This window comes from Vidua macroura, chromosome 15 (genome assembly GCF_024509145.1).
Source record: "Vidua macroura isolate BioBank_ID:100142 chromosome 15, ASM2450914v1, whole genome shotgun sequence".
Taxonomy (NCBI): Eukaryota; Metazoa; Chordata; class Aves; order Passeriformes; family Viduidae; genus Vidua; species Vidua macroura.
Window position 1 is genome coordinate 14,515,681 of NC_071585.1, and position 14,196 is coordinate 14,529,876.

Consider the following 14,196-nt stretch of genomic DNA (forward strand, 5'->3'; position numbering starts at 1 on the left):
ATATCCTACTCCACAGTGTATAAAAAGAAAGATGGGAGAAGAGGGAAGTTAGATCTAGAGAATAATCTCACAAGCAGCTGTTTTATACCCCAAAACATACTTGTGGAGGGATTTGTACATGTGGCCACATGCATTCCTGCAGGCCAGATCAGCTTTCAGAAATGAACAGGCATTTTCTGCTATTTATAAGACTTTCCACTTATCTAAACAGCCCTTCAAAATGACCTGTGCAACTTACTAAAGCCACCAGGGTTTCCCATTGAACACACTGACTGAAAAGGTGGTGTTGAGGAAAACATTTATTTCCCATTCTATAATATTGCTCTGGATTGTACTAAGTTTTAAAAATTACAATACTTGAAAAAACTTTACTTCCTCTTCCTCATCACTGTCAGTTACATTGACAATGTAAGTGCTGGAGGGAGTAGATGGAGGAGATGGCAAAACCTCCTCCACCACTTCCACGTTCAGCTGTGGCAGGGGGCTCAGAACTCGCTCCTCACTGCAGGTGCTCTGACAGGACACGATTTCAGGGCTCCCACAGACACGCTGGTTCTCACATAGCCTCTCTCCTGAGTATGCCCTGAAACGATAGTCTTCATCCAGAGTGGAAAATATCACCTCCTGCCTCTGGTTCCTCTCCTCGTAAAAGCCAAAGCACTGAGGCACTGAGCTGGAGAAATTCCCGTAGCCAAATGGAGCTCTGAGTGGGAATGTGCTGCAAGGGAAGAGATTCAAGGTTGGCTTTCAGAAATGCAGAGCTGCACAATGACACTGATGTTCTGTGCTACTCAGCTCATGCCATTTTTTAAAACATACAAATTTAAAACCATGCCTAATTTCAGCACTAGGGCCATAACAAGAGTAGTTCAGATTCCATTTCTGTGCACACATGAGGTTGCTCTGAGAACAAACATAAACTGTATTTATCAATCAAATAATACCATAAATAAACCAGCATGCAGTGAGCTAACCAACATACTCAGATTAATAAAACAAAGCATCAAAAGTCAGTTTGTGTAATTTCTGTATGCCAAATTTTGTGACAGACCTGGGGTAAAACACTCTTATTTGTAATTTTTAGTGAGATCTTGCATCTGTTACACTGTTATCAAACAGGGCAAGGAGTACTTGTGCCCAATATGTGGTTGTCAATGTTAATATTTAAAGAATGCACAGTGATACATTTTTTAAAAGTAACCACATAGTAAATTGCAGGAAGTTATTATGTCAAATGGAACTGTATTCCTCCAGTGGCACATGCTTGAATTTTTATTCTGATGCAGAAAGACAAAGGGATTGCAATTTACAGTGCTTTAGAGAAATTCACTACATTGTGAAAAAAACAAAAATATGTAAAGAAGTAATAGAGCTCCACAGTGCAGGCATTGTAAAGACATTGATACAATATCTATTGAGGTTTCAAGGGGACTAATCATCATTCCAATCTAATATTTAAAATTTTAGGGCATAAATCTGCACTTTCAGTTCAGAAATCATGACTCTTGTATGCAAGAAATGAGTTTATAGGACAGAGAACTTATAAATCACTGCATTAGAAAGACCCTGGCATTAGCAAAGCTGGCATTCAGCTGGCATTAATGGACTTCAGAAGTCCATTAATGTGTGAAATCAGAAGTCTTTTATGCTAGAAGAACTCACCTCTCTCAGAGGCCTCACAAAACCATCTCATTTCAGACACCAAGGCCTCGGCAAAGATAATTTTTAGCAATTTTGGGAATATGTGTTCCGTGTTTCTTCAAAGTACCTCAAAAACAGAAATGTCTTGTATTGCACTTGTCAGCTTATGAAGTTCTTCTAAGTCTGATGGGTCATCATTAGTCCTAATTAAAGACCAGGTGGTCTTACTGCCACAGGAACACATGGGTTACTGCTACTAGTGAGAATAGCAGCAGTAGAAGCAGTGAATAAACAGGCAAAATTTAAGTCTAATAATCATAATAATTTGTTAGGTTTGCTACTGCAGAGTCATGAAAACAAAATGATGCCATGTAAAGAATAAGCATCAGATGCCTGGTGTTTGAGCTGCCCACCTGCACCAGGGCACTGGTGCTTTCTGTGCATGCTCAGCCTACAAACACCCATGGGACACTACTTGTGTTAGCCTGGAAATTCTTGGATTAGGGGACCTCTGATTGACTGAAAAGGAAGAACTAGGAATTACTACTTACACAAGAATTCTGCAGACACTTCCCACCAGGCTGGGTTTCAGAAATATTAGCACTTATGGCAATCACAGTGCACCCAGGAGACACCTCCAGGACACACCCACTCTAATTCCATCTGACCATTTTCAAAGTATATTTACATTATCTCTACCTAATGCTCTTCTGCCAAAATCAACTGCACTTATACCCATAAAGTGGAAAGAAGATACTTCTGTTTGTCGTGGCCTTGGGAGTGCCAATTACTGCAACAGTTCTATGGAGCCTCCAGTAACTGGGCACATTTTATGAGCAGGCTGAGGCCAGGGGGTCCCAGCACAGGAAGGTAAGAGCTCCTTTCCCTCTTAATGCTCTGCCTGCTGTCTAAAAGTCAAAAGATTCTCTGCCTTTCAGCATTTTTTCTTACTGGTATTGAAAATGGTTTCATTACCTTGAGGGCAAACAGCGAGGTCCAGGTATAAAGGAAGGGTGACAAAATGGAAACTGAGGAGTTCCTCCAAACAAACTGGCTGGTTGTCCAATGGGAGCAGACACATAGGCAGGTGAGGGAATAAAAGGGGTAGCCTGGGGAAGAGCTATGCCTCTAGGAAAAACAGAAATCCCTGGGATCTCACTGTTAGAGACAGAAAACCTGCCACTAGTGCTGCTAATGTTACTTGGGTTTCTGTTGCTGAAGCTCTCAGCAAAAACGGGTGCAGGTCTCTTCAGGGAGAAATTGAGTCCAGGTGATACAAAAGCTTCTGTCTGAGCAGGCTCAGCAAAGTGCTGTGATGAAACTACAGGGCGCAGGGGCAGGGTTGGAACTGCAACAGCCACTGATGTGGTGCTTGCAGCCGTGGTCTGGAAAAGGGTCATGGGCACAGCGTGCTGGATTGAAGAAGCCGTCAGACGGATGGCGGGAGACTCACCTTCAGGAAACAAAACAGTTATTTATCAGACATGAACAGAGAGTTCTGATAAACAGCATCATAGCAAACCACAGCATTTCTGGGTACAGACAGAATAATCCCCCCTGAAATTTCCCAGCAATTCATGTCATACACCTCACGTGACACCATTCTGAGAGATGGGTTTGGAGCTCACACATTAAAGCTTCATTGCACAGAAACCCACGGGTGGAAGGAAGTGGCTAACAAGGGTACATTGCTCTGGTGAGGCTATGTCTTGTCCTAATAAAGCCCCACAATGGGCTGGACTGTGCCTTCAGCTCAGAAGACCTCACAAGTCTACTGATGTGAAGTAAGCCAAATTTATAACAAAACTGTGTGCTGAGGAGCCTGGAACACCCTAATCCCCAGTATGTTTCCTTATTTCATCAATGAATGTACCTACTAGACAATTGTACTTTGAAATGTTTTACAGAGCACAAACTTCAATGTACACTCTCAAATCACACCTCATCAACAGGGCTGCCTTTATAGGGAAAGATTTCAAAACACCTTGCATAGGAATTTTCAAACATCACTAACTCAGAACTACACTAGAACAAAGCTGAGTATTCTTTTGCAAGTATTACCACACAGCATAATCAGGCATTTAATTTTCTTGTCTCATTGCAAAGAAAGCAGCCTTTTCCAGGATACTTAGAGGAAAATGCCACTGCCTGGATCTGAGCTATTTGCTGTTGAAATCCACTATCCATGCCCTGACAGAGCCAGAGCTCTTTCTCTAAGGAATATGCAGATCATCTTTTACACTGGTCTGGGGGCTCTCACACTCTTTCACTGCCAGTGTGGACTTTTTGTAAAAAAGAAGGATCCTTCCAGGGTATCTGTGAGGTGGAGACCAAACGAGGGAAAGAAGCAGCTGTAGCTTAGCATCTTAAGTAGAAAAGAAGTGTTGGTAAATAATCACACCTTCTCTGGGCAACCTGTGCCAGGGCCTCACCACCCTCACAGCAAAGTTTCTTCCCAATATCTAATCTAAACCTACTCTCTTTCAGTTTGAAGCCATTCCCCCTTGCCTTGTCACTACTGGAACAGGTAAATTCTGAATTTTTAAAACAATTCACTACTGAAAACTCACAGACTGGACGTCCAATATTGTTCTTAACACTGGAGTTGACAAAAGAGTAAGTAGGTGATGAGAAGGGAAGGGTGCCGGCTGGATTTGTAGTGGTGGTACTCTGGGAAGTGCCTGAAAATGCAGCAGAGCCAGGTGGTAGAGAACACTTCTTTCTGTTTGGCTGATAAACCCAACCTGTCAGAGATGAAAAAAAGATGCAGACACTCAATATTTTGGATGGTTTAATTATTTATCTAAAGCTATGTTATCTGTAATTCTGAAGGATCTGATAAGACAAGTCCAAAACCTGCTCCTTTAGGCAATGGCAATGCTCCACTTGTTTTGGTGAGCTAGAAATGGGGAATTTTACTGGAGATGGAAATGAAACAGAAATATTTGGGTATTGTTTAGAAGTTACCAAGTAGTAGCTGCTTGTGAGACAAAAAAATACCAAATACTGGGGAGTGATGTGGCCCAGCTGAGGAAACCACATTAAGGAGAAGATGACACTCACTGTACCTTGGGCATTCAGTGTGGAGGAAAACCAGAGCTACTCAAAATGTGGTCTTTCCTCATGGTTTCCTTAACCCCTTAACTCTCACGTATATCTGCATGTTACAAGAAACAACAGAAAATATGATCCACTGGGAACCCTGGATAGATTGTGGAAGAGCAGGTTTGCCTTTGCCTGACATTAACCAAACTAACAGACATAAGAATATATCATGAATTTACACTGAGCTGTTTGGTTTCTTACACAGGTTAACTCTTAATGCAACTTTAAAGAAACGCCTTTCTTTTTTTTTCTTTTTTTGAAAGATGCAAGGAGAGAGGGAGAGTGATGCTCTTTTCTTTATGACAGATTAGGCAGGATCATGAACAAGCAGCATTATGACAACAGAGAGAGAAAGGATGGCAACACCTGGTATCTCAACAGCTTTTTAAAAGTGTTTTACATTCTGTTATTTTTTGGATAAATGAAATTGTTAAGGGTACAAATTTTAACGCTTGACAAAAGGCTGTGAAACATTTTCCACAGCATTATGTGGGAACCTCAAGTCTACATGTTGAAGAATCCCACAGAATACAATGCTGTTTGTGCTTCCTGTGACATTTCCCTTTCCTGCTTTTAAGAAATGGACACATGTGTCACCACAGGCCACCTGGGCAGCTGCTTCTGGAGCAAGGAAACTGATGTAGCAGGCCACACAAACTCACTCTCTGGCCACTCGACTACTATAGCATTCAAAAAAGCTGCTGCAGCTGCAGTGTTCTCACCAGCGTTTTGGACACTTTAAAAAATTAATAGTTTCAAGCACACAGAAGGATTGTGTGCGTGAAATATCTGTACTTTTTTCCTATCTCTATTAATTGCCATAATGCAAGAGATCAATTTTCCAAAAAGCCCTGCACTTCTAAAGCATTCTGGCAAATAACTAAGATGTTTACCAGGAAATTCCTCCCTGTGCCTCAGTTTTATTTTGTTAGCTTCCTCGTAATACGGCTGCTTCTGCTCTTCAGTGAGTTTGCTCCACTCCAGGCCGAGCTGAACGCTGATCTCTGCATTGTTGGCACCCGGGTTGGCTTTGGCCACAGCAGCCCTGTGGATGCGGGCCCACACCATGAATGCATTCATGGGACGCTTCACGCGGCCGCTTTTGGTCTTGCTGAATGGAGTGTCTGGCATGCCTGTGCAACAAGGCAAGGAAAGATCATCACCTTCCAGGGAATACAGCAGGTCACACTCAATAACTCACCCACAGGATATTTGGCAACAGCATCACCGGAGCTTTGGACAGATGAAACTCAGTGCAGTTCATACAAAATCCTCCACTGCCCTTTGCTGGGTCACTGCACAAGGAATCAGTTACCTGGCTTTTGTTATGTATAATTACAAAAACAAAAAAAAAAAAAAAGGAAATAAACAGGGACTGCTAACACACTACTTTGGATTTCAGTTGGCTTGTTTTCTTATGAATTTGTAACCTAATCATTATATAGCACAGACCACACCACTGCAAATTCATTATCACACCAGAACTATGTAACCAAAACCCTAAGGATGCAGGGATTAGGATTAAGGATGGGGAGGCTGCTTAGTCCCACACCTGTGCAGTCCCTGCCTGCTCAACTGTGGGCGTTGCTATTTTGGGTTTCTGCTTGGGTTTTGTTGGGATTTTTTTTTTTGAGACATAAATATATTTTTTTCTTTTTTTTTTGGATTTGGACACTTGTTTTGTTGGAGGAACATGTGTTCCCAAATGATTGTTACATGATACCTGGCTTTGGCTCTTTGTAAAGGCTGCATTTAAATTGAGCTGGCAACATGATGAATCCACAGGCCCCTTAAAACTGATCCCTGAGCAAGCAATTTCCTCCTGGAAAAGGTTTAGAAATTAACTTTCACATCATTGATAAAGGGAAAACGTCTTTAAGACCTTACTTAAGTAATTAATTTTGAATGCCTAGATATTAAAAAAAAAAAAAAAGCTTCTAATATAGATGTTTCAAAATGCTCTTCATTTAACATGTCCAGATTTTTTTCAGAGAGGTATATGACTATTTTATACCTTTAAAAATAAAGCAGATTCCTGACCTTAAAACTGCAATCACAACTCAGTGTAATTCTGAACCCTGTCCCAAGGTGCTTCATGCAGACAGGGAGCAACATGACAAAACTGCCTTGATTGTAACAAACCACTACAGAACTCCGTGCTCCGGTGCTTTTGTGTCTTAAACTGTGCAGGAGTTGTGCTAAACCTAGCCTTTGCAAAGGGATGGTTTTCTAACATGACCTTTCCACTTGTGTTCTCCTGCCTGATAAGCAGTCACCTGCGTGCCACCCTGAAAGCTCTCTGACCATAATACCTGAATCCGAGGGCAGGACTGTGAGGGGAACGTTTTTTGTTTCAATCTTTGGCCGCTGCAGTAGAGGCTGCAATTGAACTGGCACTTGTTTTACCGCCACTGGCGTCGCATGCATCAGCTGCGAGGGCAGAGGGCCTTGGAGCTGTACGTGGGACATGGGAGGTAAGGACTGAAACAAGACCGGGACATTCTGATCTTGAGGAGCGTTCCCAAGTTCGCGCAGGGATCCAGCCGGGGCATCAATCTTCTCCAGCCTCACTGGGCGGGCCTCATAGGCCACGTCGGGTCGCTCCGTTTGGACGGCAGCTCTTCTCCAGGGCTTATTGCCAGCTTGCTCCAGGATATTCTCCTCGTTCTGGCGGTCACCGCTGCCCCTTTCATGGTCCCTTTCCCTCCTGATAGCACTCCGGGCCTCATTCTCAACCGCCGCTGGAGCCGAGATGCAACTGCTCTTCTTCGCCGCTCCTTCGCTGTGCCCGGGCCGGCTCGGGTGTTCCTGCACTTGGACGCGCAGCCCTCCGAGGGAGCCCATGACCTCCCTGTGCTGGGGGGCCGAGGCGGGGCTCGCCCGGGCGCGGAAGCGGCAGTGCCTGACCCTGCGCTCCATCGCTCCGCTGCCGCTCCTCGGCCGCCGCCACCGTTGCGCCAACGCTCCCCGCGGCCCCGCGCCGCCGGCGCGCACCGAGCCCGCATCCCGCACCAACCGTGGGGCGCGCACCGAGCCCCAGCCCCGCCCGCTCGGTCGCGCTGTCCTCCCCGCGTCCCGCGCCCACCGCTGGGGCCGCCCCGACCCATCCCGTGCTCGTCGCTCGGCGCGCTCGGACCGGGGCGCACGGGTCCCCGGCCCCGGCTCCGCGCCCCGCAGCCGCCATGGGCGCCGTCGCCGTCGCCGCCCCGCGCTCCGCCCGCCGGCTCCGCCCGCCCTCCGCCGGCACCACCGAGCGCTGCTCCGGGCCGCCCAGAAGGGCCGGGCGCCGCTCTTTCCGCTTCCGCGCCGGTCATGCTGCGCTGCTGCCGGGCGGCCGCGGCCATCGCTGCCGGCTGCGCTCCGGGCTCCCCGCGCGGCCGCCGCGGCCTCGCCATGGCCAAGAGCAAGTTCGAGTACGTGCGGGACTTCGAGGCGGACGACACGGTGCTGCCCAACTGCTGGATCGTGGTGCGGCTGGACGGCCGCAACTTCCACAGGTGCGGCAGGGCCGGGCGGGCGCTGCGGGGACCCCGCGGGTGCGGGCTGAGAGCGCTGCGCCGAGAGCGGGGTCCTGGTGGTGCCCGGGTTGCGCTGGGCTGTTCCTGTCCGGCCTGTGGGAGTCCTGCAGGTGCGGGGTTAGAGATCCTCGTGTCCCTCACTCGGCCTCTCCAGGGCACGGAATTCCACCGGGATTTTGTTTTCAGAGCCGGGTGGTAGGGAATGGTCCGAGTAGGAAAATGATTCCCTGCCTTGGGTGTGCTGAGGAGGGACAGCAGCTGCTATACAGAGATGTGTACTGGTGTTTGGAGTCAGTGTCTGTGTGGCATTTGCCTTCCCTCGGCATAAATGGGGCACAGTTCCCTCGCTTGGTAGATAACCCAAGTTCTTGCTGGGATATTATCTCTGGTTTTGGTAAAGCTCTTGAGTTTTGACAAGTTTATTGATAATGTTGCCCTTATTGGACTGAATATTAAAGACACCCTGTGAGAAAGGGAATTTACAGAAAGTAGTATTTGTTATCCATTTCCAATTAAATTACACAAACCAGCTTCTTTAAAAGACTGGTTAGGGTCAGATACTAGTGAGAAAGAGAATGGGTTATCCAGAGTGGATAACGAGGACTTTTGTTCTTGCTTTTCATACCTGGAGGGAATTCTTTTGTCAGTATTGACAGGATACTGGAAATCAGTATTCATATAAAGCAAATATGATGAAAACGAACGGGTTAGCATTTTTAGTAGCTTTTCAAGGGATTCTTATGCAGCCAATTTTGCTTTGAAGGTTTTCTGAGCAGCATGAATTCAAAAAGCCAAATGATGACCGTGCTCTGCACCTGATGACCAAGTGTGCCCAGACAGTGATGCAAGAACTGGAGGATATTGCTATTGCTTATGGACAGAGTGATGAATATAGTTTTGTTTTCAAAAAGAAGAGCAGGTGGTTTAAAAGAAGAGCAAGGTAACAGCTGCTTTCATACTGAAGTGAATTTGTTTTTAACATCTCTCTATAATTCTTCTTCAGGTTTGTCTTTACCTACACAAAGAAGTTAGGAGGAGGGATGGTGCTTACACTGCAGTTAGTTTAAGTTTTTTATATAGATTCTTTACATGTGATGTTTCAGGAAAATATGTTCAATAATACAGAGCTTGTAAAAAAGTTATATAAACAACTTATTATATAAACAATCAAAACATTATAAACAGACATTTTTTTAATAAAATGTTACAATTCTCAGTACCTCTGTTGTTCAAAAGTCTCTGTGCCATTCCTCATCTGTTTGGCCATTATTTAAGAAATGCTGCCCTCCACTAGAGCTGTCACTACTGATACCTCAGATAAGCACAGATACATAGTCACACCCATGTATTTCTTTCTTTTTTTCTCTTGTTCTGTGTTTGCAAGTAAGTTCATGACTCATGTGGTCTCCCAGTTTTCCTCAAGTTACGTGTTCTATTGGAAGGATTACTTTAAGGACCAGCAGCTTCTGTACCCCCCAGGATTTGATGGACGAATTGTGTTATATCCCAGCAACCAGAATTTGAAGGACTACCTCAGCTGGAGGCAAGCAGATTGTAAGTGTTCCTAGAAAAGAGAGATTTATGCAGTTGAGTTCATTTCTCTGAACAGAAATGTCTTTTCTGCCAGTGTATTTGCATATACAGTTGTCAGTGAAAGAGCAGCAGGTAGAGTGGTGATTTTCAATAATATTACACTTTTTCTGGGCTTTGTATGGGTACTGGCTGAAATTTGGAGTGTTCAGGCTACAACTAAATTTATTGCATCCTGAGTGAATTCAGCACAAGAAATATTAGAGCTGCTAATAGAATGAATCAATTAATTTTGGTGTTCAGAGTGGCTTAACCAAGGTAATCTTTAATGATGTGAATATTCAAGTTTGCAGCAGGTAGTAATCAAAAGTGCTGAATATTCCATGTTAGAACAGACCACTGGATTTGTCTCTAGACCTTTGTCAGTACCTAGTCCCTGTTGTCAAATGAAAATAATTTACATTATACATAAACACCCTTCAGCCTCTGCTGTGCCCTTTTCATTTATGAAATCTATCTTCTAGTCATGATACGCAGTACCTTAAAAATGTATTATGAACATTGTATCTTCTTTAGAAACTGATTATATTAATTCCCCATTACTCTTGGCTGTTTCTTAGATACAGCTCTGGAAATAAAGCTGTTTTTTCCTAAGTAGTCACTCAGATTTGGTAAATGACCATCCTCACACTCATTTCTGTGTTTTCTCTAGGCCATATTAATAACCTTTATAATACAGTGTTCTGGATGCTTGTGCAGCGAGGTGGTTTGACACCAGTGCAAGCACAGGAGAGGCTCCGGGTAAGAGTCTGCCGAAGTCATGGTTTTTTATAGCTAAAAATTAAATAATAAGATTTGCAAAGTGTCTTGCCTGCCCAGCAGCCCTGGCTTGTCTGTTCTTACTGTAATAATTTTGTAGGTGTAGTCAATAGCTTCTTCAGTTGTGCAAATATTAATACCACTAGCAAATAACATAATTTTGGTCAATTATTAGCAGGGTTTAAGTTTTTAGTTGGCAATTTCAGAAATCTTAGAAAAGTCATAAAATGTTCAGCATCTAAACCCGTGAGGAACAGTTGCAAAATTCAGGTCCTGTTGATTGCCAGTCCCTTCTGTTGTGTTTTGTGTCCTTGTGCAGACTTTAGCAGATTATTCCTGTTTTCTCCTGGAATCTGTTGACTGTCTTCCATTTGTCTTGAAAATGTAATAAAAACCCTCTTGGAATTAATTCCTCTGTTGAGAGAAGTAATTAAGCCTTGTGACTTAAAGGTGAAAAACTTCTACAAATGTCTGTCTTGCTTCCAGTATTCACCCCTCCTCTATCCTATAGGAGGGGTTTTCTCTAAGAGTATTTTTCGGTTCCTTTCCTCTCAGGGAACTTTGGCTGGAGATAAGAATGAAATCTTATTTTCTGAATTCAACATCAACTACAACAATGAACCTTTGATGTATAGAAAAGGAACTGTCCTAATATGGCAGAAGGTAAAAAACCCTATTGCCACTTGCTTTGGGCTGATATTTTAAATAGTTACACTGTGGCAGACAGACTGCACTGTAAGAGCACCACCTGTATCTCCAGTGTATGTCTGGGAATAAATAGATCTTAAAATTAACTATATTTGCTATGTAATTCTCTGTAAGATGACTCATTGTTTTGGAGATGTTTTTGAGAGCTGTTTCTATGAGCATAATATAAAAACCAGTCTCTGCAGTCTGGCTTAGATACAAATTATGACCATTGAGATGAAACATGTATCAGCAGATGACAATTTGTGTATCATTTGGGCCAGGCCCTTCCCAGGGTTAGGTCCCAAGTATATCCATGGCAAAGGAATTACAAACTTCTGTTCAATAAGGTAGCTCAGCTCACAGTTGGTTTAGTTCTTTTCTGCTTTAAGGTAACTTGGAAATGTTCATTATTCTACGATTGTATCACTCATTTAGTGGGAGAAATTCCTGTCCTGTGTTTTTGTATTAAATTATTTTAATAGAATTTTTGAATCCACTCTGGAGCCTTTTACATCTGCTAATGTGCCAACTGTATTTTCAGGTTAATGAAGTAATCACTAAGAAAATAAAACTGCCAAAGGAAGAAGAAGAAAAAGAAGTGGAAGTGACCCGGACTAAGACTAAAGTTGTTCCCCTGCACTGTGACATCATTGGGGACCAGTTCTGGGAGGAATATCCTGAGATTCTGGCTGAGGATAGTTGATATCTCTGATGAGCATAACTGGTAGTTTACATTATGCTCTGCTTGGGTTGTTGGCAAGTGAGGAATACAAATGGTGGATGGTAGAGTTTGACCTGGAACCCTCTTCAGCAGCTGCATTGGGTTTAGCACTGTTGCTGTCTAAAAAGAAGACACTGGTGCTGTCTGGCATACAAGGATATGCCCATATGGAAAGCTAAAATCATACTGTATTTTGAATGTTAAGAACTCATCATGAATTAAGACTGTTCCTGCCTTGTACATGTGTATTTGTAAAAAAAGTATGTAGAAATTTCCTGTATTTCTATAGCATTTAAACAATGAGGTATCTTATTGTACTGATGAATGATAAAAAAGCCCGAATATTTGAACAGAAAATTATTAGTTTGATTTTTGTTTTAACTGAGATGGACCAGAATACTTCATTTGGGATTTAGTATTAAATTTCAAGGCTGGTGAGTTTAGTCAGATGAGTGACAAACTGTTCAGCTGCCTGATGTCTGATTCTTACTGAAATGCAATGGAGTAGCCCAGCAGTTTTCTATGCTTGATTTTAAAAGTATTTGTCAAATGTACAGGATTTTTATACTTTTAAAAAATATAAATAATTGTACTTTCCCTGCTGTGTTTTGTTATGCGGCCTTTCTCATTCCTGGGACTTGACCTAGTAAGTGGTGACAGTTCCAAGCAGTGAAGTTAATAATAAAGATACTGTACAGGCTGGAATTCTGTTAGGACATGGATAGATATCTTTCCTCATATTCCATGGCCTGGGAATTCACCTGTCTCCTATTGTGCACAACACAGCATATTTGAAAAAAAAAATACCAATAGCACAACATAGCAGAACATTCCAGGTGCTTGCAAAGAGGGAGCCAACAACAATTTGTGCTGCTGCTTTCTGATCTCCCTGGGAATGACACAGAGCAGTGCTGCCCATCCATATTTGTTAGAGGGAAGGGAAGAGTGTGTTGCTTGCTCTATGCACAGTTCTGTTCTGGTTTAACTGTCACTTTGTCAAAATTGACCTCCCAGAGCAGAAATATTTCTGCTAATGGATAGGGGTTTGTCCCAGTGTAACAGGAATTTGAGGGAAATAACCTATTTCAGTGTAGAAATACAGCTATAATGATAGGTGCTTATATGGCTATTACTGCTTCTAACCAAGCTGGTTGCAAAAACATCCAAAAACATGGGCCAGTTGTTGCTAACAAAGATATGGTCAGCAGTTGGGACTGCCTGTAAGAAATAGGAAGAAAGGATCAATGTGTACTGGCCACAGTACTTACTGAGTTAGATTCCTGTGAATTCTCTTATCAGCCTACTCTCTTTCCCCTTCCTGAAGAAGAACGTACACATTTAAGGCAATGTGGTTTTGGTGGTGTTTTTTTTTTTTTTTCTTTTTTTTTCAGAAAGAACCCTGACCAAGTGCTGATATAAACTTCAACTTCGTGAGTTTTTTCCTGAGATTAGGCAATGAGTTTGTGAGTTTATAATAGCACAGGGCTTCCCCCCTACTTCTCTGTACTGGTGAAGTACATGCAATGAGAGATTGTATTTCGTTTTTAGTTTGTAGAATGGGCTGCATGGTTCCTAGGAAGAGGATGTGGCTTGATGGTAAGATAATGATTCAGAATGAATCATTGCACCAGTAATTTACTCCTAAGAACTTTGTCTGTTTGTTTTTTATCTTCTAACATAAATGCAATTTACTTGACTTTGAAATTCCATGTAACTGCTTGGTGCCTGACTTTGGACATTACATACGAAGCAACTGTTCCAGAACTGGTAACAGCTGGATTCACTCAGCCTGGTAACAGATGAAAGATAAAAAAAATAATTTGGCAGCCATGATTTATGTTTGGAAAGTATTATATAGGTTTTTTATTTTATATTTTATGACTGATACATTCTACAGTATCTTTATGTATGTACATTGTATGTGTATATAAAAAGCAGGTCTGTATTAGGTCATAGTGTTTTCTAATTGACTCATTCTTAAAATAATATGTAATAAGTCAACATAGCTGTTCACATATGGATGCAGACTTCGGAACCAAGATCAGGATTGTCTGTACAACCATGGCCTTTAATTTGTATTAAGAGAAATGCTAGAGAAAGAAACTCCCTGTGGTGTCCTCATGTGTAAGATGTGCATTTATGTGACTCTGCTGCAGCTGTAGGGGAAAATAA

At 42.9% G+C, this 14,196-nt stretch overlaps 2 protein-coding genes across 5 annotated transcripts; one reads left to right on the plus strand and one right to left on the minus strand.

The window, feature by feature from the left end:
* Window positions 1-281: 281 nt before the first annotated feature.
* Window positions 282-7,728, minus strand: SOX30 (SRY-box transcription factor 30). Of its 2 annotated transcripts, XR_008439541.1 has the most exons (6): window positions 7,059-7,728; window positions 5,640-5,879; window positions 4,212-4,385; window positions 2,617-3,094; window positions 1,663-1,768; window positions 636-718 (listed from the first exon to the last, which is right to left on the minus strand). XR_008439541.1 is itself a non-coding variant. In XM_053991443.1 (5 exons), the coding sequence occupies exons 1-5, from the start codon at window positions 7,663-7,665 to the stop codon at window positions 349-351; spliced, it is 1,869 nt and encodes a 622-aa protein (XP_053847418.1). In that variant the 5' UTR covers window positions 7,666-7,727; the 3' UTR covers window positions 282-348. The 2 variants fall into 2 exon arrangements, 1 of the variants encoding a protein (XP_053847418.1); XM_053991443.1 differs by lacking the exon at window positions 1,663-1,768 and having other exon boundaries at window positions 282-718; window positions 7,059-7,727.
* Window positions 7,729-8,036: 308 nt separating this feature from the next.
* On the plus strand, window positions 8,037-13,977 carry THG1L (tRNA-histidine guanylyltransferase 1 like). Of its 3 annotated transcripts, XM_053991415.1 has the most exons (6): window positions 8,037-8,243; window positions 9,028-9,204; window positions 9,649-9,818; window positions 10,507-10,595; window positions 11,169-11,276; window positions 11,845-13,977. In XM_053991415.1, the coding sequence occupies exons 1-6, from the start codon at window positions 8,059-8,061 to the stop codon at window positions 12,004-12,006; spliced, it is 891 nt and encodes a 296-aa protein (XP_053847390.1). In that variant the 5' UTR covers window positions 8,037-8,058; the 3' UTR covers window positions 12,007-13,977. The 3 variants fall into 3 exon arrangements, with proteins under 3 accessions (XP_053847390.1, XP_053847391.1, XP_053847392.1); XM_053991416.1 differs by lacking the exon at window positions 8,037-8,243 and having other exon boundaries at window positions 9,118-9,204; window positions 9,653-9,818; XM_053991417.1 differs by lacking the exon at window positions 8,037-8,243 and having other exon boundaries at window positions 9,138-9,204; window positions 9,744-9,818.
* The last annotated feature ends 219 nt before the right edge of the window (window positions 13,978-14,196 follow it).